This window comes from Aulonocara sp. 'chitande type north' Nkhata Bay, linkage group LG13 (assembly GCF_057382095.1).
Source record: "Aulonocara sp. 'chitande type north' Nkhata Bay isolate Kocher_YH1m ecotype deep benthic linkage group LG13, A_spYH_male_GT1.1, whole genome shotgun sequence".
NCBI classification, from domain to species: domain Eukaryota; kingdom Metazoa; phylum Chordata; class Actinopteri; order Cichliformes; family Cichlidae; genus Aulonocara; species Aulonocara sp. 'chitande type north' Nkhata Bay.
The window spans coordinates 10,269,459-10,294,139 of record NC_141356.1 but is presented as its reverse complement, the minus strand read 5'-3'; the positions used below and the strand labels follow the sequence as shown (position 1 = coordinate 10,294,139).

At 38.2% G+C, this 24,681-nt stretch overlaps 1 protein-coding gene across 6 annotated transcripts in view; it reads left to right on the top strand.

Annotated features, from left to right (window-relative positions):
• Positions 1–1,854: 1,854 nt before the first annotated feature.
• The window catches only part of tasp1 (taspase, threonine aspartase, 1), an 86,447-nt gene continuing 63,620 nt past the window's right edge, over positions 1,855–24,681 (top strand). For 2 of the 6 annotated variants that reach the window (XM_086258666.1, XM_086258661.1), the window contains exons 1-13: positions 1,992–2,199; positions 2,702–2,906; positions 3,100–3,167; positions 4,477–4,545; positions 6,765–6,885; positions 7,623–7,707; positions 7,784–7,863; positions 8,024–8,130; positions 11,866–11,985; positions 14,607–14,685; positions 18,950–19,060; positions 21,704–21,811; positions 23,088–23,161. In XM_086258666.1, the coding sequence (XP_086114792.1) occupies positions 2,744–2,906; positions 3,100–3,167; positions 4,477–4,545; positions 6,765–6,885; positions 7,623–7,707; positions 7,784–7,863; positions 8,024–8,130; positions 11,866–11,985; positions 14,607–14,685; positions 18,950–19,060; positions 21,704–21,811; positions 23,088–23,161 (1,185 nt within the window). In that variant the 5' untranslated portion in view covers positions 1,992–2,199; positions 2,702–2,743. Of the gene's footprint in view, positions 1,953–1,990; positions 2,204–2,701; positions 2,907–3,099; positions 3,168–4,476; positions 4,546–6,764; positions 6,886–7,622; positions 7,708–7,783; positions 7,864–8,023; positions 8,131–11,865; positions 11,986–14,606; positions 14,686–18,949; positions 19,061–21,703; positions 21,812–23,087; positions 23,162–24,681 lie in introns of those variants that run through there. The other 4 variants (XM_086258663.1, XM_086258665.1, XM_086258664.1 and 1 more) reach the window with 4 other exon arrangements.

Here is a 24,681-nt window from a genome sequence, read left to right as displayed (position 1 = left end):
ATGACCACAGGGACATGTAAATGCTGAGCTAGTGACACGAACACATTAACAAGACTGCCGAGCTGTTATTACTCAGTCAAAAAAAACTGTTTGTCCTATTCTCTCAGTTTACAAACTAAAAAGTATGTAGAAGTAATAGTCAAAAATAGTGAGATATCTTGCAGAGGGATGCAGCAGTCTCAAAATTGCGAAGCTTCTGAAGCGTGATCATCGAACAATCAAGCATTTCATTCAAAATAGTCAACAGGGTCGCAAGAAGCGTGTGGAAAAACCAAGGTGCAAAATAACTGCCCATGAACTAAGAAAAGTCAAGCGTGCAGCTGCCAAGATGCCACTTGCCACCAGTTTGGCCATATTTCAGAGCTGCAACATCACTGGAGTGCCCAAAAGCACAAGGTGTGCAATACTCAGAGACATGGCCAAGGTAAGAAAGGCTGAAAGACGACCACCACTGAACAAGACACACAAGCTGAAACGTCAAGACTGGGCCAAGAAATATCTCAAGACTGATTTTTCTAAGGTTTTATGGACTGATGAAATGAGAGGGAGTCTTGATGGGCCAGATGGATGGGCCCGTGGCTGGATTGGTAAAGGGCAGAGAGCTCCAGTCCGACTCAGACGCCAGCAAGGTGGAGGTGCAGTACTGGTTTGGGCTGGTATCATCAAAGATGAGCTTGTGGGGCCTTTTCGGGTTGAGGATGGAGTCAAGCTCAACTCCCAGTCCTACTGCCAGTTTCTGAAAGACACCTTCTTCAAGCAGTGGTACAGGAAGAAGTCTGCATCCTTCAAGAAAAACATGATTTTCATGCAGCACAATGCTCCATCACACGCGTCCAAGTACTCCACAGCATGGCTGGCAAGAAAGGGTATAAAGAAGAAAAACTAATGACATGGCCTCCTTGTTCACCTGATCTGAACCCCATTGAGAACCTGTGGTCCATCATGAAATGTGAGATTTACAAGGAGGGAAAACAGTACACCTCTCTGAACAGTGTCTGGGAGGCTGTGGTTGCTGCTGCACGCAATGTTGATGGTGAACAGATCAAAACACTGACAGAATCCATGGATGGCAGGCTTTTGAGTGTCCTTGCAAAGAAAGGTGGCTATATTGGTCGCTGATTTGTTTTTGTTTTGTTTTTGAATGTCAGAAATGTATATTTGTGAATGTGGAGATGTTATATTGGTTTCACTGGTAAAAATGAATAATTGAAATGGGTATATATTTGTTTTTTGTTAAGTTGCCTAATAATTATGCACAGTAATAGTCACCTGCACACACAGATATCCCCCTAAAATAGCTAAAACTAAAAACAAACTAAAAACTACTTCCAAAAACATTCAGCTTTGATATTAATGAGTTTTTTGGGTTCATTGAAAACATAGTTGTTGTTCAATAATAAAATTATTCCTCAAAAATACAACTTGCCTAATAATTCTGCACTCCCTGTATTATACATCAGCAGAAACTATAAGGACATCAGTTCATAGGGGAACAACAGCAACATTGTTATGAACTTCTTCCTTAACCAGACGCTCTGCAACTAAAGGAAATCCGATGATTTTTCAAGTAAGTACCTCAAAGATATAACAGAGTTCCTTCATCTATGTATTGCTGAAGTGGTAGATTCTGAAAAAGCACATAACATGGGCAAATAACAACAAAAACAATATAATAATACACAAAAACTAATCAGTTGAGTGAATGGCACTTAACCATAGGTTGCGGACGTTAACGCATGCGAGAATTAGAATAATTAGTTTTAACAGAAGTTTCTGAATTGGATGAGAGACTAAATGAACTGAAATTGCTCTTGCTTTTCAAATGATAAAAAATACTGACGTCAAATTAATTTAAAAAAAAGCATTCAGCGATGACTTTATTTACCTTTATTTTAAAGCTGTCACAAAGTTGCCAACATCAGTACCAGCGTTTACTCTTTATTCCTCTAAAAGTGAGTCTCATCCACGTGTACCAATGTTTGCGCTGAACGTACTTCCTTAGCAACGTGTATCTGAACCAGGAAGCACTTGTGTATCCTTTAGCTAACTAGCTAGCCGTGGATAGCACAGAGTGAAACTGTCTGACAGTAAAGTTTGTTTCAGTTTGATTCATGCTACGTTTTTGCCTGTAAGACATATGCCAGGTGAATGTCGTGATTAGCAGACAGTCGTGTCGCTTACAGGAAAGAAGGGCACGTTGTAAGTAAGGATTGTTTTATTGGTGTGTTAGCGAGCTAACAAGCAAAACACAAGACTGCTAGCTTGACTCGAAGTAACTTATTTGTCTGCAGTGTCCTTCTTATCAACCGTGCACGTAACACAAACGGAATAACGCCTCTTTATTATAAAACAACGTAAATCATAAAGTGGCATGCTTTGCATTAAGTGAAACGACTGTTTTGAAAGTTATTGATAACGTGAACGTTAACGAGATGAGTGATGTCATGGGTGAGAATGGGTACATGAAATGTGTTTTTTTTTTATCCACCTCTGGCCCCTGACAATTCAGGATGATCCCCGAAGTTTATTGTTTTTTGTAAATGTGCAAACAGTAACATTAAAAAGAATACAGTGCACGTGAAATTATAGTTTTAAGTCAATGGGAAATCTGTGTAGTTTAGAGCTACTTTGCTGGTATACAAGAGGCTCTTTTCCATAGTGTCGTATTAGACAGAAATGACAATGTCCTTTCCTCTTCCAGGTATGCGATGAAAATGATTTTCTTACCACTGTGTGATAGGCAATGATAGGCTTGACAAATTATGCGGGGGTTATGGAAAGTCTAATGAATTCTGCTGAAGAGAAGCAGCCCTCCTCTCCACTGACCAACTCATGGGCCAAAAAACAGGAATCAAGCAAGAGTCAAAAGCCAAATGGCGTTGGTGGCTTTGTTTTAGTGCATGCAGGTAACTATATATACCATAATTAGTAGGCAGAATCAAGCACAAATATAAATGCAAGTATATTTTTGTTGTATGATATTCACAAAACACCTGCTCACATTTTCTCTTTTCTCAAAAGTATTTCCTGGTTTTAGGGGGTCGTCTATGGTATTTTTAAAGCCTCTTTTGTTCTTTTTCTTTAACGATTTACTTTTAGGTGCAGGATACCATTCAGAATCTAAGGCCAAGGAGTACAAGCATGTATGCAAAAGAGCCTGCCAGCGAGTAAGTTTACCTTTATGCCTGCTATAGCAAACTGCAAACTTGCTATGCTACCCATAATCAGTTCAATGTTAGTAAATGTATTTCTTCTGTCTAAATAACTTGGCACTATTCTGCAAAATACTAGCTGATTACAGATAACCTCAACATGGACCACAATTTGAGGTAGCTTTTTATAAAGAATGACCTAATTTGCATGCACATTTACTTTAAACTGTAAATCAATATGTTGGTAGTCATATTTTGTTGACACCTTAGAGTCAATTTTTTTTACTACTGGTTTTCTACTCTTGATTTACTTTATGTAGAGATAGACTTAGTTGTTTTCTGTTTGAGATTGTTTACCAAACTTTTAGCATTTCATCCTAAAAATCAATTTATTGGGATTTTTTGTTTGCTCAGTTTCTCTCTGGTCAGATGGGGAGTCTCTCAGAGCACCTGTCTCCGCATATTTTTCTGTGTTTTGACTGTAGTACTCATACAGAATCATTCCAGTTTTTATTTGCCCGTGTTAATTTCATTTTACAGTGGGAAAGCCTTTGTTGTTTTGCATTCTAAAGCACCCTCTTTTACTTATGTTGAGTTTTATTTATTGTGCTTCCATCCTTAATATTGAGCCCCAGGTTATTTCCAGCACTGTTACAACAAAGCAATACAATAAAGCGGTAGATGCATAAGAAGCTTGTTTCAACACGATGCAGAAACAGTTCCCTTTGAAAATGAGTCTTTTGCTTGTATGCCAATGATAATTTCTTTCCTTGTTAAAAGATTTTAGCAGTCTGTCTGTGTTCTTTTCCTCTCATACACAGACAGACGTGTATCTTTTGATTGATTTTACGGGGGCAAAGTGAAAAACAGCATTTATCTAATCAAACGCATTCTTCATCAAACGAAAATGATGTGTCATGTGACAGAGATATTGTCACACACACTTAGATTAGAAAGAGTGATGTGTTATAATGTTCCATTATGAAATTCCTAATAGTTTCTTTAAGTAGTAAAACATGAATTGTGAAAACATAGTTTTGCCAGTTTTGAAGCAATGTGACTTTTAGACAAGTTGTGAGTCTTTTTAATCTAATGTTTACATCCTTTATGCCTCTTTTTACCTAAACCTGTTAATGTAGAGAGTTTTTTTGTATCTCTTTAGGTTATATTCAAAGTCTATTTGATAATTGCTTTAAGTTGGGTGCTTCAGGGATATTAAAAAATGTCTTGCTCATATAAATAACTGACATTATTGTTCATATGAACTGAGTTTAGTTATATATTTACTGTTTTTCACTATAAACCTGTTTTGTTTCTTTTGCAGGCTGTTGACCAGCTCAAAGCTGGGGCACTTGCCGTGGAGGCAGTGGCTGCAGCACTAGTTGAACTTGAGGTTGGTTGGTTCCGATCCAGATGATAGAAAATTAACTTATATTGACACAGTTTTCAGTTACACGAGATCTACAAGTATGTTATGTCCCAGATACACCTTAAAAACAAGTTAACTTTGAAATCCCAGATCACTGGAATGGTTTGCCTTTCAGGTTCTTGAAATAGTCAGACTATTGAGGAGTGACCACTGCACAAATAAATGCTTATTGAGACTAACAACAGTGTCAAGAAAATGGCAGGAGAAGACAAATTTTAAATAAGTCCACTGGGAACCTATTTGACTGCCACCTTACTCTTGAAATATACCCTCCCTGGAGTGTTGAGAAAGTACAAAGTCTCAAGTGTTTGGAGATGTGGCCAATGAAAGAAGGGTGAAACACAACTGCCACTAAATAAAATTCGTAACTTGAAGTACACTAGTAAGACCTGACCAAGAAATACCCAGCGACAGATTTTCTTTTAAAAGATTTTATGGTCAGATGGCAAGAAAGTGAGTCTTGATGGACCAGACGGATGGGCTCCAGTTTGGATCACTAATATCCGCAGGGCAGCACTTTAAAGCGTAAAGTGTGATGGTATGAAGTGCTACCACTGAGGATGAGCTAACTGGACCTTTTTGTGTTGAATAGGGACTAAAATAAACCCCCAGTCTTACTGACAGTGTCTGGATAATACTTTCTTTAAACAGTAATACAAGTTTGCATTATTCAAGATAACCATAATCTTTGCTGGCTGTGGCAATCCTCCATTAAGATGAAGTTAAGATATACTTGAAGAAAAGCTTTTTTTAAAGTAGTAAAACAAAAAGCTAAAATAAGCAGAATGTATATATAGCTTAATAAATATACATTATATGCATTCAAATAATGGTCTTTTGGGCTGTTCTCAAATCCATTTGAAAGCCTTTGATTGGAGCTTCAGTGAAAGACAGTCTTACAGCGTGAGTGCTTTTAAGGCTCAGAGCAGCTATTCTATATAAATGAAGTGTGGCTACACAAACTACTGACTGTTTTTGAATAACTGGCAAAATATTAAAAACTGTATTTTTATTTTGCATTATTTATTTGTTAAACTTCCTCTAAAAATTGAGCACAGCCTGTCTGGAATAAATGTATTTATGAACTGAACTATAGGCTTTTAAGGCAACAATAGTTGAAGTTATTACTTTAGCTCTCTTAGCAAATTATAGGCTGCTTTCTAACCTTCCTTTTATTTAAAAGAAATCTTGAAAGAGCAGTTGTTTCCTTTGCAAACTGATCATTTGCAAAGGAATGGTTTATTTGAAGAGTTTCTGTGCATCATAAGACAGAAACAGCAGTTACAAATTGCTGGACTTAACCTCGAGTACAGTTTGGATGAAGACCCACTGTGTGCAAGTTCTGACCAATACTGTAAAAGGAGTAGCGATTCTTGTGAATTGTGAATGGAATGATTGATAATGGCCGTCTTGCCACGGCATAAGCTCATCAGTCCTTTGGCCAAATGAGCTGACTCTTAATGAAACACTTTCCTCTTGATGTGTCCATATTTCATATTACATACTTGTTATTTTCTGATTTAAAAAATTATTTTTTGTAAGCTTTCAATGCTAGCTGAGATAGACGTACCCTTTTTGTCTTTGCGAAACTGAATACATAAGAAATTCCTTAGAAAGCAGGCAATTAAGAAGTAAATCTAGAATGAAATCACTGAATTGGCCTCAAAAACAAATCATAATTGGATGGTATGAAAAAACACAGGCGTCTGCTTTATCATTCTCATTTCCCCAGAATCTCACAAAATGTACAGTCAGCAGAGTAATAACAGTGTGCGTGTCCCAGGGTCTGATTGCTATTGTGTCACAGAAAGAAGTTTCACAACAGCGGTTTTTGGTTCATAACACTTAAAGTGGTGCTAATTATCTTTCTTTGATTGTTGGTTTTTGGTTGATCATTGTAGCAGTTTTCCTTTAGCAGATCTGTTTTGAAAGTATCCGTGTGTTTGTAAGTGTTGTTGCCTAACCTTCTCTGTGGTAAACATGCTAAATCTGAACGATTTGACAAAGTGACATAGACTTACAATGACCAACTGAAGATCATAAAAAAACAAAGAATGAAGCTTTCTTTTGTGGTTAAAATTTAAAAAAAAAAGAAAAAATTTTCTTCATCATATTCACACTGACAAAACGGTTCATGACAGGCACTGTCTTATTCTGGACTCTGTTCTTTTAATTGTCCTTAGGACTCTCCTTTCACAAATGCTGGCATGGGCTCCAACCTTAATTTGTCAGGGGAAATTGAGTGTGATGCAAGTATCATGGATGGAAAGTCTCTGCATTTTGGCGCCGTAGGAGCTCTTAGTGGTGAGTTACTACATGTGTGGTGATACTTGCATAATACTCATACATTATTGTGCTACATGCACTTCAGTCACCTGGACATATTGACAGTAAGACAAGAATCTAGGTCATATTTTCCTGACAGACTTTTCTACTATTTAAAAACCGCTGGCACCATTAATCATTCCAGTGTGGGATCACCTCATTTTTTTTTTTTTTTAGATGAAGCGCAACCAGGAAGTGTTTTTAATATGTTAATGTTAATACAATCACTGTATTCTGTGTTTTTCTTTAAGGCTTTCAGCAAATGCTTTTTTTTTCCTTCCTTTTTTTCTGCTTTTGCAAGAACTCCAAACAACAGATAAGGTGTGAAAACTGACACTTACCATGCAGTCCAAAATACAACAGATTGTTTTTTTTAGCCAGGTCTGCATCATGTTAAGCATTTGGCTTAGCTAGCCAACATGTGCTTTTTATAAAGTCTCGGAATTCTGAAAAAATGAGTTTAAATGGGCTGAAAGAGATTCAGAATTCATAGCTCTACATGTGTGACGATTACTAGCAAAAACAAAAATATGTTACAAAGTAAAAATTTATATATTCATCTTCTAATCCGTTTAGTCTTTTTATTGATTTGCCTCAAGGGTCACAATGATATATGATGTTTAAAAAAAAATAGTTTTGGTGTCTTGATTTATTCACACAGTAATACCATCACTTACTGTGAACTGCAAGCCCTGTAAAAATTCTTCTTCTTTCAGGTATAAGGAACCCAGTAATGGTTGCAAACCGTCTGCTGAGTGAAGCACAGAAAGGGAAACTTTCAGCTGGCAGAATACCACCCTGGTGATTATTGCGGTTAATGAATAACTTTGCGTTAATGTGATGGTGTCCACCCCTAATTTAATTGTTGTTTTCTCAGCTTTTTAGTGGGGCGGGGAGCACATGATTGGGCTGTCAGCCATGGAATACCGCCATGCCCTTCAGATAAAATGGCCACCAGTAAGTACTTTTGCACTGATTCGCAAACATAAATTATCCAAGACGCGAATTAACCGCAGTTATAAAGTGACCCCAAAATACTTGCATTTAAAAATATCTAGAAAAACATGGTTGAATTTCTGTGGATGCAGGAAAAAAAAACCTATTTTGTCACACCCAGAGTTCAGTTTATCTGCATACAAGAGGAACAAGCGAAAGATGGAGCTGGCAGAGAAAATGGACACAGGACATAATCAGACAAAGAAAAGACGACAATCAAGTGAAAACGTGAGTGATATGTTGTCAGTTAAAATTTTAACAGTAGTAAGTATATTCTTTCTCAGCTGTGTTATATCCATTCTAACAGTCAGCATGGATAGTTTGCTTTTATTCAGGTAGATTTTCCTCTCAGCAATCAAATTGTCTTTTCTTCATTCCACAGATTTGACTGTTTTACCATTTATGTCAAACAAAATGCTCTGAACAAGTAGCATTCATTATAATAACAAGGTTATACAGACTTTAGCACTAGCAGTTTTAAAGTGATGGCAGGAAGGAACAGGGACTTTAAAAAATAAGACAGATGGAAAAGTAAGAGAAAAGTAGCAGTTTAACAAAATAAAAGCTTTCAAAAGTGGGATAACAGCCACATATCCACAAAATTCCTTCTGAATAATTCTGAATTTTATAAGACATTTGAAAAATGTAGCAGCTAGAACTGTTAAATAAACTTATAAAGGCAACATCTAATCAATATACTTGGAGCTGTTTGTAGCATTGAACAGAGCAAGCAGTACTCGGACTGTGCGCTGGAATGAAACCTAATGTGATAAACCCAAACCTTCAGACTAACAAAGGCTAGAAAGGGCAGAAACAACAAGAAAAAAGTGCATGTGATTATTATATCGGCAGAAAGTTGAGTCTTAAATGGTTTAATTAGAAATCAGCATGACTCCACATATGACGACTCCACTTGGTGTGTGTTTTTGGTGGTGATTGATGTGGTCAGAAACTCAGGTTATTAAAGGTTATGCAATAAGATATACAGTTCCTATAAAAGCTGTTTACCTATTTAGATTTTTCCCCTTTTGTTCATTAAAAAAAAATAATGGTCATTATAATTTGGCTTTTTTGTTTTTTATGAGAATTTACAAAAACACCTCTTTAATTTATTAAAAACACATGATGTAAAATAACTGAATATTTTCACCCCCTTTAAAGTGACTGACCTATTTCAACTGAGATCCAGCCAGTTGGTGCTAGCAGTCTCACAATTAGTTAAATGGAGGTAACCTGAGTACACTGAATGTGTCTCATGTGATTGTAGAATATAGACATCTGTATCTGGACTGTCCAGGCATAGGTTAATTGGCATTCCTGGCTACAATAACACCATGAAAATAAAACACTCCAAGCAGCTCTGAGAAAATGCAGTTAAAGAAGGAGTTCTTTAAGAAGCGGAGGATATATGGCATGTGTCGTCATAAACTGATTAACAAGGAGGAGACAAATGTGAGATGCCACTAAGACACCTGTGACTGCTCTGAACCTGTTGCCCAGGTTCTAATGGGACAGCAGCACAAACAAAGCCAGTCTGAATTAAAGTTTACCCAGAGGCATGTGGGAGACTCAAAAGTCAAGTGGAAGAACAGAAGGGGTTGTCTAAGAAAGAGTTTTGCGGGCATCAGACTCAATGCTGACACCAAACACCAAACACCAAACACGTCTGCAAACACGCCACCCCATCGTGAAGCATCATGATGTGGGGATGCTTCTCAGCAGCAGGCCCTGGAAGGCTTCTAAAGGTAGAGAATAAAAGGGAAATCCTGGAGGACATTCAGACTCAGTCTGCAAGAGAACTGCTACTTTGCAGAAGATCTGTTTCTCACCAAGTCAGTCTCTTGAAGCACACTGCGAAAGCTACATGGAAGTGGTTTAAAGACAAAGTGAATGTTGCGGGGCGTCCGAGTCAAAGCTCAGATTTCAGTCTGATAGGGAATTTGTGGCGGTTTTTGAAAAGGGCTGTTCATGCCTGACACAAAGATACATTTTCTCAGTTCTCATGTTCTTCCCGGGGCATCAAAGACAATTGCATTACGAGACAGCTGTGTGGACATTTCCAGGAAAGATTGTTGAGAGTTAGTGCTGACTTTCAGGGCTCCTAGGAGCACAGCTGAAGGGTGGCCTCATGATGAGCTGAAACGCTAACTCCCTCTGCTCCAAACTCACGAGCAGAGGAAGCAGCACAGAAGAGGGTGGGAAAGTTTATCTTGGTTCAGTTGTGATTTGTGTTAAATGGAGTAAAACGTGTAAACAGACACAGCCTGATTTGCTTCATTGGATCTGTTTTTGAATTCTATTGTGGTTTATTTAGTTCAGTTACATCAATCGTCTTTATTAATGATATATCCATTAAATGAAAGACTAACATCTAGGACCAGCTGTTTGTTGACTTAGCCGTGATCAAATGGGGTTTGATTCGGTGATTGATTTTTATGTCAAATAGCTAGTTTGCTTAATTAGAGTTAAAAGATTGAGTCACCCAGTTTTCATCTGTCTGCTATGTTTATTTAAAACTTACATATGACAAACACTTAAGATTAATAAGTGGCCATTTGGTGCAGTTAAAGCTGATCTGGAAATAGCTTGTACTCTGATGGGGACGGTCCATGTTGAGAATTTTAATATACTTTACCTCATCTTTAATGTTTCCTCTGCCACTGACATGTAAAATCAGCTAATAGGAAATAACATTATGTATCAAGAATGACTTATGAGAGAGGGATCTCAGAAAAGAATGTTATTGCAGCCTGGTTTTAATTTACATGCAAGGCCTTTTCTTTATGGCTCTGTCTTTTTGCCAGCCAGTAAAATCTTTCCAGGGTTGGTACCTGCGTCCTCATGGCGAGATTAAGTATTATTTTTCCAAAGATGTTCACAAGTGTTACGGTCGTCATTTACTGTGGGGTTCAAATACACTGATCATGTATGACAGGATGGTGTCTGTAGCATTTGAAAATAGCTGGCCTTGGATCTTTTTGGCCTCTGGAGCTCAGGTCCCAGGGGTGATTTAGGAGAGCTGAAAGCAGAGGAGACAAGCTGATCCATTGTTGTTTTTTTTTAACTGTTGTCTTTTTAGTCCAAGGTGTAATCTTCAGTTTCTGGTAGAAGCTGGGTTGTGATCATGTGTAATAATGCCAGTTTGCACATTTGCCCTGTAGAAGTTCATTTGTCATGCAGTCTGACTCATGATGGTTCACAAGGAAGTCACTTCCAAAGCAAACTGCAATCAAGGAAGAAAACAGAGGACTGGAATTCCAGCAGCACGTCTTTATGAAATGTGAAGAAAGAGTGGTTCATATTTTCATGCAGTGCTGTCTTAATTTTGGAGTCAGTTCCCTTTTAAAATAGACAAGTAGGCAGCTGTTACCCACTAATGATAGCATTTACTTGAGTTTAGCACTATTGCCAGCATGCACAGTGTAGTGATATTCCATTTTCATTTTTTTCCCTATAAATTCTTTTACTGCGGTGCTAAAATTTGTTGATGTGTTTTCTAAACGCTTGTTAGTTTACGAGTGTTGGTGGATAACACAACATGTGCAGGGAAGTGTAGCCTAGGTCATTTTATGCCGTGCCCTAAAAACACATTATTGCAAGGTGCTAATATTTACTGAAATGGTGGTTAAAAAAGCCTAATAGAAAACAGTTTTTAACAAAAAATAGGAGAACAGCTCATTGACACTGTCACTTCTTCAGGACTGGACTTAAGAGGTGCGAATTAATGAATAGTTGTGAAGACGGTACAAGCAAACAGATGCATACAGAGGTTCCTTCACCTACTAGTGTGATTGTTAGTCAAAAGTTAACATCTCAAGTTCAGAAGGTGATGTTTTTTTGTTTTTTCATTTTGCCACCTCTTATAGTTATAGTTACTTAAAATTGTCATTTGAAGATGTCCTTTTGAATTTCTTAGCTCCTTTTTTGCAGTTCATGTGACTCTTTTCCTTTACTGTCATATAGGGAAATGGCTCAGGGTGCCTCGACACAGTTGGAGCTGTTGTTGTGGACCTGGAGGGGAATGTAGCTGCAGCAGTGTCCAGTGGAGGCTTGGCTATGAAACATCCCGGCAGGGTTGGCCAGGTAATGAAGCCCTTTCCTTCTTTTTATTACAATATCTTTGTCCAGATAATGTCTTTAAATAAATGTTTAATGTAACTCAATTAAATGATAACTAAAATTATATTTGATGCAGTTATTACTATAGACATCATTTCTTCTGTAGTGAAATATTTCAACATTGTGAGATATCGTTTCTATGTCGTGCATACAGGGCTCTATTTAGAGAACAAAATAAGTGCACTGTGCACCTACATACTGTTTGCGTTTAATGCTAATGTTATGCTGCTGCCTGTAATTGAAGCTCAAAAGATGTCTGTCCGTATCCAAATTATTGCCGTCTAAAAGAGGGAGAATTATTTTTTTTTTTTGCTCCAAATTATGGGCCTCTGGCTTGGGGATAATTTCAGTTTCATGTGTGGCAAGTCAGTAAATCCATTGGAAATGTTTGTTTTTAGTTTGCATGTTCTCCCCGTGTTTGCGTGGATTCTCTCCAGGCACTCGGGCTTCCTCCCAAAGACATGTAGTTAGTGGGGTTAGGTTAATTGGTATTTCTAAATTGTCCATAGGTGTGAATGTGAGTGTGAATGGTTGTCTGTCTCTTGTGTTAGCCCTGCGACAGACTGGCAACCTGTGCAGGGTGTAACCTGCCTCTCACCGTATGGTAGCTGGGATGGGCTCCATCCCCCCCATTGCGCCCCTGACAAGGCTAAGCAGGAGAGAATGGATGGACGTATGCCTGTTTGACTTTAACAGGCAAACATTTTCCTCTTCTTTAATACAGACTTCTTTTCTTCAAATAAAGGTGATATACTAATATAAAAAAAGGCTGAAAAGCTGTAATGTAACATTCTTCCGTGGAGGGGTAAATCTTGGTCTCAAAGCTAGTGTGCCTCCTTCAATTCTCCATAAATGTCCACTGGTCATTGATATTGTTGTAAGTAATTTTACCACCAATTTTTTTTTCAACATTTAGTTGGAAGAGATTTTGTTTTTATTGTTTGTTTGTTTTTTTTTGTTTTTTTTTGCAAGTAGTGCCTGTTTAAAATCATCCAATTCATTGGGATTCAAATCTGGACTTTGATGGTGTTTGCATAACCTTCTATTTCTTCTTTTTTGACCCATTTCTCAGTGAATCTGTTAGACCCCTTATGATCATTATTCTGTTAGAAGAGCCAGCTTTGCTTTAACTTCAACTTTTGAACAGATGGTCTCACATTATCTTCAAGCACTCTTTGATACGATGCTGGTTTATAGTAAAACCGATGCCTGCAAGCTGTCCAGTCCCAAGGGCATCAAAGCACATTCACACCACGATGTTTTACAGCTGGCATGTAGTTCTTCTTTTTGAAAGTCTGTCTTTGCTCTGTGCCGAACATGTCTCCTCTCACTGTGGCCAAAAAAAAACCTCACTCTTTGTTTTTCTCTACCTAGGTCACGTTATTCCCAGTGGTCTGTTCTTAGTTGTCCAAAAACAACAACAGAGCAGTACTATAGTTTTGCCAGTGAACATATAGAGACTTTTTCCTCTTTTTGACATCAGTGTGTTTCTGCAGCTTTTGTTTAATTTTTTTGTAATCAGTCAATTTTCCATGCTTGTGTTTTTTTTTGTCTGAAGAACAGTGTTGCTTGAAAAAAAGTGTCATTTTTGCTTCAAATTTGCTGCAAGCTGTTAAAAAAATTCCAACCGTTAAACGCAGATATTTTTGGGCGACTTTGGTGGGGACCAAAGCAGAGCTAAAAAAGAGTTGTATATTAGCTTTTGCATTAGATTCCAATCCCATAGTTGGTGGGGAATCTGGGTATAATGAAACTGAAAGCTCAGCAACCATTAAGGACATGCTCTTTAAATGTAACCTGCTTTTGGAGGAAAGTCAAAAAGGATAGAGTTGGAGTGCAAAAAATCACCCTGGGCTTTTTAGACTTGACCAGAAATGTGTTATCAGTAGAGAGGTGGCGCGTCTGTAGTATGTTCTTTGTTAACTCACTATCCACTAAAATCATAGGAGGAAAACAGTGTGCCAGGGTTGTGTGTTACGTGAGTTTTGATCCCCTCTAGTGGCCATAAGTCTAACTGATCAGTGCACCTTATGAAGGGTTAAGGGCAGCAGATTGGACTTTTTCAGGAAGCAGCGGTTGCCAGTAAAGACCCCCAGAGTTTGGTTCCCTTTCTTTTATTTCTCCCATTGCTGCCTGTAATTAACAGAGCTGAAATTTTACTTTTTAATGGAGATAGTCAAAAATAACAACTAGTGGTCTGGGCTCTACTTAATGTTAATTCAAAACTTTTCTTTGAAGAAGAACTTTTACTTCGAGGAAACAAAGGAAGTTGTCATTTTCTATTAAAAGCAGCTTTACGGGAAAAAACAGCCATGTAACAGTTGAGGCTGAACAGAATGAATGAATCAGTGGGATTTACTGCCTCAATCTAATTATCACTTGTAGTGTTAGGAAAACCTGAAGCTCAGAGCAATAGAGCTAGAAAGCCTGGCATGCTGCTTTAGTTAAAGATGTGCAAATATAAATAAGTCTGCTATAACCAACCAGTAACCAAAGTTACTCTTTAAGAAATTATTCTGCTTATTTCAAGGCAAAAGCAATAATCCTTTTCATCTAAGATGTCTTTTTTGTTTTCCATTTCTCAGGCTGCTCACTATGGATGTGGCTGCTGGGCTGAAAATGCCTGTCATATGAACTCTTACTCTACAGCAGTGAGTACCTCAGGTAAACCAGCACATTCTCTGTAATCCACTTTTACAGTTGTGTGTGTTTGTGTGTGTTTGTTTCCACTCTGTTCACTCTGGGTTCACTATTAGCCTCTCTTTTGTTGTTGAGGATGATATGAATCAGTCCGAGCGAGTCAGGCTTCAAAAAGCCTGATAATACTTTCCGATGACCTTCAACTGTTCCCGCTGAGTGATTTCTCATCAGTCACTTCCTCAACTGATTGAGTCATCTTTCTCTACTCTGTGTTAGTCAGCTGCACGCCAGGTGCATTGCAGAGCTCTTTGGATTTTCAGTGACTTGTGACATGGGACACCTGTTGTAGATATGATTGAAGGAGAGCTGCTGGAAGGGCATTGCAGTGTTAAAATGGTGAATTTGTAAAGTGTACTTGTCCAGATTTGGATCATAACTTGACTGGTATAATAGTTGGCAGTTAAATCAAGTATCAACTTTTGCATTTCATGTACTGCGAGCTTTTACTTACAGTACATGTATAATATAAAAATCTAAATAAAACTAAAAACAAATGCCCCCCCCCCCAAAAAAAAACAAACAAACAAACAAACAAACAAAAAACTATGTGGTCGAGCAGCACTCCACAGGACTTTTACTTGACATCATTATTGTAGTTCAGGATGGCCTAATATGCTTTCTGCTGTCCAAAAGCCCTAGAATTTAAGATTTGGGTGGTTAGTTCTGCAGTTATCTAGAACATTTCACTTAAATTATTAGCTGTCTGGTGGTTTTTATTGGAGCAAACAGTCATGTGAAAATGAATGCTTTTTCGAGGTTTTCTCTATCAGCATATAATTTTAAAAAATCATTTGGTCCTTATCAGGTTATCAGGTCTAAAATTATTTAAATACAACATCAAATAAATTGCAAACCATGACATACACACACAGGGTCATTTTTTATTTAACAAAAATGAAGCCAAAATGCAGAAGCAGTGTGTGAAAAACACACGCACACAAAATGATTTGGTATCTTGTAGAACCACCTTTAGCAGCAATAACTTAGTAACTTATAAGTAATCATTTTCTGTTTGTTTTTATCAGTGTCTCTTATCGTTGTAGAGATCATTTTGGCCACTTTTTACGCTTTTCAGACATTCCCACTGTTTTTTTTAAGGTCCTTGCACAGTATTTAATTCAGGTTGAGGTTCAGACTTTGACTGGTCCATTGCAACATCTTGATTCTTTTCTTTTTCAGCCGTTCTGTTGTAGATTTGCTGCTGTGTTTGGAATCACTGTTTTCTCACAATATCCAATTTGGGTTAAGTTTTAGCTGTTGGACAGATGGCCTCACTTTGACTCCAGATACTTTGATATACAGAAGAGTTCATGGTTGACTCAAAGACTGCAAATAGCCAGAATCATAACAGTCGTTTGGTTATTGCTAAATGTGGTGCTGTGCATTAAGTCCAGACGTCTTGGTCTCGTTCTGTCCAAAGAACATAATTCCAAAAGTCTTTGTTCAGATCTAAACTGTGTTGCCACAGTGTTTTTAGAGAGAAGAGACTTTCTTCTGCAAAGCCACACTTATTCAATTTTTTTCCTAATTTTATTGCTATGAACTTTAACATTTAACATACTAACCGAGGCCTCTAGAGTCCGAGATGTAGCTTCATTGGGGCTTTTGCAGTTTGGTTTGACCTTGGGGTAAATTTGCTGGGAAGATCGGCACAAATGTTTTCCATTTGTAAATAAACTTTCTCACTGTAGAATTGATGGACTTTAAATTGTTTGGAAATGGCCTTATAACCCTTCCCAGATTGATAGGGAGCAACAGCTGCTTCTCTAAGATAATGGCTGATGTCTTTCCTCCTTGGCATTGAGCTAACATGCACCTGAATGCTCCAGACCAGCAAATTACCAAAACTTTTGCTTTTATAGAGGTGTCACACTACCTTAATTCCTATAGAAGCAGTAACAATTTACTTAGTTTTTCACAAATGCTTTTGGCGTCATTTTTGTTAAATGAATAAAGACATTTGACAAGTTTCATGTGTTGTTGTTCATCTGAAAGTGTATTTAACTAATTTTAAGACATGCTAAGGACTTTATGCTTTTTCATCCAGTCTGGTTTGGTGAGGATCTGTCATTTGCTTGCCGTCTGTAGGTTAAAGGTGATAGGCCGGATACATTTCAGCAGCTCTGTTCAGCATTTCTTACATTAAACAAGCAGTATATGACAACTGTTGTGGTAGTGGTCTGTTGTTCATTAATTATCCAAGAAGATCAAGTGTAGGCTGCATGTTTGATATTTGCGCTGTGTGCATTCTCACCCTGTCTTCCTATATTGTGGCTTTGTCTTTGAAGTGAGTGAAAAAAAGGAGCGAGCCGTATGGGTTCAGAGAGCATAACGTGTGTTCCAGTACAACACCTGTCTTTCATTTCCTAACATGAAAGATGTTTCCATCAAAAAGAAACAGAAAGAATCATTTCCATTCTGACACAAGGAGTGTGATCCTCACCCCGAATGTCCCTTTCTTCCCTCCACCACACCAACACATTGCCCGTCCACGCACCCGCCCTCTCTCCTTCCCACCTCTTCCACTGTAGTCAGTTTTGTAATATGCGGCTCATGTGTGTCTTTGTTTTATTGCTTCATCTGGCCTTTACTTTGCTGCGGCCAGCGAGACAACAACTCACAAAGTTTACTGTTTACTCGTGCCGCTGTCGGCTGTCACATACTGTGTCCACATTTGTTGGTCTTTTTGGGGGTTTTTTTCCTGGTGAGTTGCTGCTTTAGGTTTCTTTCTGCCGTCCTAATTCAACTGTGTTTGCGCTGCCATAATATCCAGTTCCCTTTAGACTCGTGGGGGTTTATGGTAAACACAGCACAAAAGGCACAGTACATTGCCAATACAGTTTTCTACTTGCCTTAAAAAAAGGACTTCAAATTGCTCCGGGCGTTTGTTCTCCACAGTTACTGACCTGCATTCAGTTCTGTTGTAGTTACCTGTTTTTTATGGGGCCTTCATTTGTGTTTACAGAAACAATGAGGCCATATTCTTCAGTCTTTATGGGTTTTCACAGGAGCCTTTGCCAGATGTGTTTTGTTTACAATTTAAGATTTTTTTGTCTTGTTCTCCGGTACGTGCAAACTTTACATGTGAGAAAGGCTTTATTGTAAGCATGCAGTTTGCATTCAGCAACTGTCTTTTCCTTAAAAACAGCAATATGTTGGATTTAATGTTTGCTCTTTAAGGAATAAGTAGCATATTATCTCTGATATAAAAAGGCACACCTGCTATGTTTTGACTTGGAAGTGGTTGAAGGTAATGTGAGAGACTGAGCAGGCTGCCCATGCTTTTATGGTTCCTGGTTTCCCTGAATTCTTAACAAAATGCTTTGTTTCTCTCCTTGGAGTATTTACCGCATGCACCATGAAGGAAGCACATCAGACAGATTCAGGTGGCTACCACAATCAATTGGAGCTAGCAGGGTTAGCGGGGTTAGGTTTTTCTTATAGCAAACAACCTCTATACTGCAGTTTTATTTCTGTGTACTCTAAAATTATTATTATTATTATTTCTATTTAGTTGTACATGCAGTCACTACACTGCTTTTATAAATATTAAACAGTGATCTGATCAAAAATAGTTTCTTTTCCTTAGACAAACTTGTAAAATCTTGTTTCTAAAAATGCATATTACAGTAACATAGAAATTCTAAACCTGTTTAAATAAAAATGATGCGTGAATGTGTCATGACGATAGAAGTAAGTATGGCTCTCTGCACACCCTGCAGTTGTGCCGGGAGCCAGCTACAGCACAGGATTTACAGAGGGGGAATTAATACTGGGTGTTTGGCAGTTTTAAAGCTCCAAAACTAGCTGGGATCAAGGCAGGGAAAACTGAAACAAAAACCCTCTCTTTGTAATCACTGTCAGTGTACCCATGAGCAAGGCAGCTGTACTTTAGAAGTGATTTCAGTATTACCTGAAATAAAAACTGCCTAATTACACTTGTGAGAATATGCCAAAGGATTGCATTATCATTTTTATTTTTATTTGAACTCAATAAACAAAACTTAACCCTTTGATATTTAGAATAGCTTCCATTATATACCTAATAACCAGATAAATAATATAATCTAATAATAAATAAAGATATTTTTTTTTACAAGTTTTAAAAGACTTTTTTAAGACTTTCACGTGCTTTGGATTTGAAAGGAAGTTGTTTAGTCTAGATGTGCCAAAAGTCTCTAAAAGTTAACTCTGTTTATTATGTGTGTCATTTTGTGTCTTTTGCCAGGCTGCGGGGAGCATCTGATTCGCACCATGCTGGCACGGGAATGCTCTGCTGCCATGCAGTCTGAAGATGCCCACCAAGCCCTGCTGGAGGCTATGCAAAATAAGTTCATCAGTGAGTCACACACATGTAGCCTGATTACCGCTCTTTTCCATACACACAGATTTGTCAGCCAAGAACGTGTTTGTGAGAAACACGTGGAGAGAATTATACAAACAGATGTTGCATAACATAAGAAATGAGAGAACAACTGGAAACGTTGGAAATTATAGAATCAGAGACAGCTTTTGATTTATGGTTCCTTTTCACTGTTTAAAAAGGGCCTTCAAATGGTGCACACATCATAGCTGACAGCCACAGATAATTTTGCTTGTTTTGTTGAAAGTTTATAGGTTTATATGAAGAGCTTTTTTTTAGTTTTTTGACTTATTCTCAGAAGTGGTCAGTTTTTGAAAGCCTTGTTAACCGTGTTTGCTGTGCCTGTGAATGACCACTGGGATAGTTCAGAGCAGAGGGAAAAAGGACATATGGAAACATGTGGTGGTTTCTGCCTTGTTCCGGCCTTCTTTAGAAGTCCGTCTCGATTTGGCTTCGTCCGTCTCAATTTATTCAAACAAAGCTGCGCAAATCCTGTCTTTGCAGAACGCATGTTAACAGTAGGAATGAGACAGGAATGTTGTTATGTTATTAATATTGCCACAACATCATATTAATGTTGCTTCTGTACAGTCATGGCAATTTACCCGTTGCATTGTTAAGATGTCATAGGTTTGTGTCAAATACAAAAATGTGATTTATGCAGCAGTGGGACAATGACAAACTCAGCATGTTCCTGTTGGATAAATGGATCAAACAGGACTTTTGCCCTGGACACTGCGGTTTGATTTTGATTTGCATTTTTTTGCAGTTTTTAAATGTTGCCTGGTTAAGGTTAAGATCCTGATTTTTCACTCTCTTTGTTCTTGTATGTGACCATTTTCAGAGGAATGTTTTGTTTGTTTGTTAAGCCATGGAAGTTCTTAAGGGATGAGCAATTTTAAATAGTATTTTTGGGCAAAAACACATCATTTGTTCCCATTTCTTTAGTTGAATAGATGCAAAATCCCAAATCTAACATAGTTTAACAGGCATAAAAAAGGGTTTTTTTTGTACCAAAAAGGTAATTTCCAAAGAGTTATATACCCAAACCTTGGCATATCTCAGCGTTGTGTGCAGTGTGCCGTTAAAAATTTTGATGAAACTCGTCAAGTGGGTTACAAAAGAAAAGTGAAAAGAAAGACAAAAGAAGTGGCAGGTCTAAAAAAACAGTATCTATAGCAAATGAACAGCATCTGAAAGTAAGAAACAGGAAAAAATCCAACACAGACCTGACACAGGACCTGAGGGATACATCTGACTAACAGCTGATCCATCTACTGTTCACCAAAGCCTCATCAGAAATCGTCTCAGTGGAAGGGTGGTTGTCAAGAAGCCATTCTTAATGAAGGGAAACGGGGAGAAAAACTGAAAATCTGCAAGAAGTGGACTGAAAATCAGTGATAACAGGTCTTATGAAATGTTACATTTCTGGTTCAGTGTATGAAGTGTCAGAAAAGGGAGAGTGAGTTTTGTGTTTTACAGCCATATTTAAAACATGATGGTGGCTCAAAACCTTTACACAAAACCGTAGATAGAACACGGCAATGTCAGGTGATTCAGTCTATAGCAGCGGTCCCCAACCCCCAGGCCCTGGACCGGTACCGGTCCGCTGGTCTACAGAATAAAACACTTTTAAACACTTCAAAAAAATATTTTTGTTTAATGCTAATAAAAGATTGTAGTGCCATAGACACACCTGCCAAGTACATATCGAATGGGGTGATATTTCAAAAATGTTCATTTCTGTTTATTTATTGTTAAATTCTTGCTGCAGGCTAAATAATGGAGTTTTTGATGGAATATTTTGCCTTTTTGAAAATGTAGAACAAATATCTGTTCTTGTGTGTGAACGCTGTCCAAGCTACACAAACACAGACACACACACACACACACACACACACACAGTGTTTTATAGAGTGAAGGGAACATTACGACATGGAACCAAAATCTGAGTGAAATGCAACAAAAGAACAATGGTATGCAGACACAACAATATTTATATCAGTTGCACCAAATAGTCCTGTTTTCCTTTGCTCATTGCTGTGTTGAGACATTTCAAGTCATGCTATAGCTGTTTATAGATTGTTTTTTTCCAAACCGAGCCCTTTCTTCTTTTATTGCGCTAGGCTAATGGCCGCGTCCAAGTTTTTCTGTATATACAACACCTCATTGAAGTTTGTCTCTCCTGGAATTTAGTCAGGGAGCAAGAACGGCCCTTTCTTTATGTGTTATTAAAGTCAGCTGAAACATATTTGAGCATTATTTAGATCTTAAAATGAAGCCTTGTGTTATAACAGTACATACAGTATGTAGAGTTAAAATGACACTACCTGTTATTCACTATTTCTGGGTTAAATCCTGATAAAACTGATGTAATTATTTCAATTTGTATAATTTGGATATAAAGGGAGAGAATTGGATTGGAAAGTTTTGTTGCTCGTACATCAAAGGTTGTGTATTGCCTAATTATGTCATGCTATGCTTGGTTTTATGTTTTAGGGTTGGAAAACGAAAAAAGTATGAGACATTATTGATTAACGAGAACCTTTCTTTTCCTTTTTTTAAACACATATGCCATTTTCAATCATCTTAAATGTATTGTTTTTCCTCTGTGTCCAGGTTCACCCATTCTGGCCAGTGAAGATCGTGTTTTGGGGGGAGTAATTGTCTTGCGATGTTGCAGATGTGTGGAGGCTCAGCCGTCTCAAAACTTTCAGGGTATACTGGGTAAGATGTTAATAATTTCAAGACTTGGCTGGTTAAATTGACAGGTTGGTAATAAAATGGATAAACAGACAAAAGTCGTCTCTTTTCGTGGCAGCTGCCAGCATCAGATGGTTCGTGAGCCATATATAAAAACTTTAAATCCAAGCAGACGGTAGTAACACTGGTGTCCAGTCCATCTCCTCCGTGCCTGCGACGGCATCATTACAGAAAATTACGTTACATTTTTTTGATTGGCAGCTGGAATTTAATTTACAGCTGTTCCCTAAATGCCGCACATGACTGCAGTAGTTATGAAAGTACAAAAACAAGAAAAAGACAACTTTGATCCAGACTTCAAACTCGACACTGCAATTCTTTGGGTTCCTTGTAGTGCACCCACCAAGAGTGAAGTGGTTAGGATGAAGTGTTGTTGAGAAATGTGAAGAAAGCACAGACATAGGGTGACTCCTTGATTTATTAGTGAGATGTTAAGACAGAAGAGAAGGCACTGTGGCTTTCCTGGCAGGTGGTCTGTGTTTTAACTTGCACAATCAGGCTTTGGTTTCACACCCTTCATCTCAGATTTAAGCAGAGACCTCCCACTATGGAATCAACCACTAATCTTCAGAGAAGTGGAGGCCTTCTGAATACTGCCAACTGATTGTATTGATAGATTTGGTTTCTCTGCCCAGAGCTTAGGAGAATGATCCTACTTTCTGGATTTCTACTATTATGGAGTTGACCTCAGTGCTCATTGTGTCCAGTTCAAAGTTTGGGCTCTTTATGTTTTCATAAATCTTTTGTTTTAACTCCAAATCATGGAGTGCAACATAAAACATTAAGTCTGCATGGATAATAAAATATTTTCAGTTGACACTGAATGATGTGCAGACCCCGTTTTGATGTTGTGTACGTAGCGCAGCTTTTGTGCTGTGTCACCTACCACAGATTGCTGTTGATTTACATGAATAAACATCATGTCGACCACATCCTTTTGGTGCAGTAATTGAGTTTACATTTCACCTCTCAAGTTCTGCTATTCTATGCAATTATGTCACAACTGCCAGTCATATATTTTCATTGTAATGGGCATGTTCGGTGCTAAGTCCACCGGCTCACCCGCCTGATGTTCTTCTTCGGCAGGATTACTCATTTCTGTTCGCTTTAGGAAATCGAACCTTTCGTTCTGTATGGTTTCCTGTTTCTATCAAACCTTTGCTCCGGCTGCTAAATCTGTGTATGGATATTTGTGTATGAAGACTTGGTGTTTGTAACCTGTATCTGTCTTTATTTACAGTGGAGTTCCTGTGGAGTCACACCACAGAAAGCATGTGTGTTGGCTACATGTCTGCTCAAGATAGCAAAGCAAAGGTGAGATTTGAATTAGCCAACCAACTAAACTGAAACATATTATAATTAAATACAGTCTTAAAGTGAGCTTACAATGGTTGCATCTTTGACCAATGCCAAAGGCTGGCTTTAAATAGCTTGTCTCCTTTTTTAGCTTTCAGTTCAAAGATTTTTTGGTAGTTTGTGGAATATGCTTCGGTCCTGTGCATTGTGACGGGAACTTTTGCCCACGTTCACCAAACAGGAGCCACATGGGTCCACCCTCCTCCCTCAAGAGGGTCCAGTGCTTTATGAGTTGAGTGAATGAAATGAAGCATATTTTTGTATTTTAGCCGAGCACTTTTTATTTAATTTCTTATGAAAAACAAAAAACTTTTTCTTTTCTTTTTTTTGCGGTGGGGTGCATTGTGTATTGGTATGGTATACTGGGTAATAAATGTCACTTTTATGTCTGCTGTCATAGAATGATATTTAAAAAAGGCATCTCTGAGCCTTTTTAAGATATTGTTTTACATAAATGCTGTGGTTTCTTAAGCAGTAGGGGCCAGTGGCCTGGTCTCCTGGCTCTAAGTGGAGTCTCAGCTCCCACTGATTTGTTTGGCTAATGTATCTTTGTCACTCTGTATGAAGAGAGGGCACTGTTGTTGAAGTCTGGTTCAGATTTCAAAGTGTTTGTCCTGTGTCCCCTGGCTCCACCTCACTCACCCATCTTTTCCACCCTCTCTCTCTCTCTTTCTTTCCCTTTATTTCTCTCTCTCGTGGTCTGCCTCTCTCATCACCCTCTCTCTGTGGCCACTACCTGGTCTTAAAGTACCATAAAGTTTACAGAAAGTCATGCGCCACTGGGGATATCAGTATCAATCTGCATATTTGTCAGATGTGCTCTGTGCATGGGGCTCTGGGATGGAATGTGAGCTTGCACGCTGTCCTGTCATGGCAGTGCCAATAGAGAGAGGTAAGCAGAGGACAGTGAACATAAAGTCCCTGTTTGTAACTCTGTTTTGTTTGCTTTGTTATGTTCAATTTGCAGTCCTCCACCCGCTCTCCCTCCGCCCCACACACTCACATAAAGTTAACATGTGGGGTGGGTTTACTGCTGCTACAGCAAAATGTCAGTTCCATAATCATTTGTGAATGATTCAGCCATAAATAAAGTACAACATCAAAATCCATCTGCTGCTATTTTTTTAATGTCAGTGACAGGTAGGAGGCATTAAATCATCACGTGACTACTGAAGCACAATATGTTTTGATATTAACCAGATAATAGAGAAGAATTTGATTCCCAAGACAGCTAGCGTCATGAAAGCAGGATTCAAATGTGGTGGTCTTTTACTGTTCCACACATTTTCTTTTTGCCCCTTTGGCTCAAGCTGCTGTGTTGACAGAGTTCGAAGTAGTGCAGTGTGCTCGGGAAGAGCGTTTGTAGGCTACCCTTTAATCTAAACAGCAGAAACGTCTAGGGTCTGGGTCCCAAAGAAGCACTCAAGTAGCTTTAAAATCTACTGTGGTGAAGTCACCAAGCATCACTCCATTGAGAT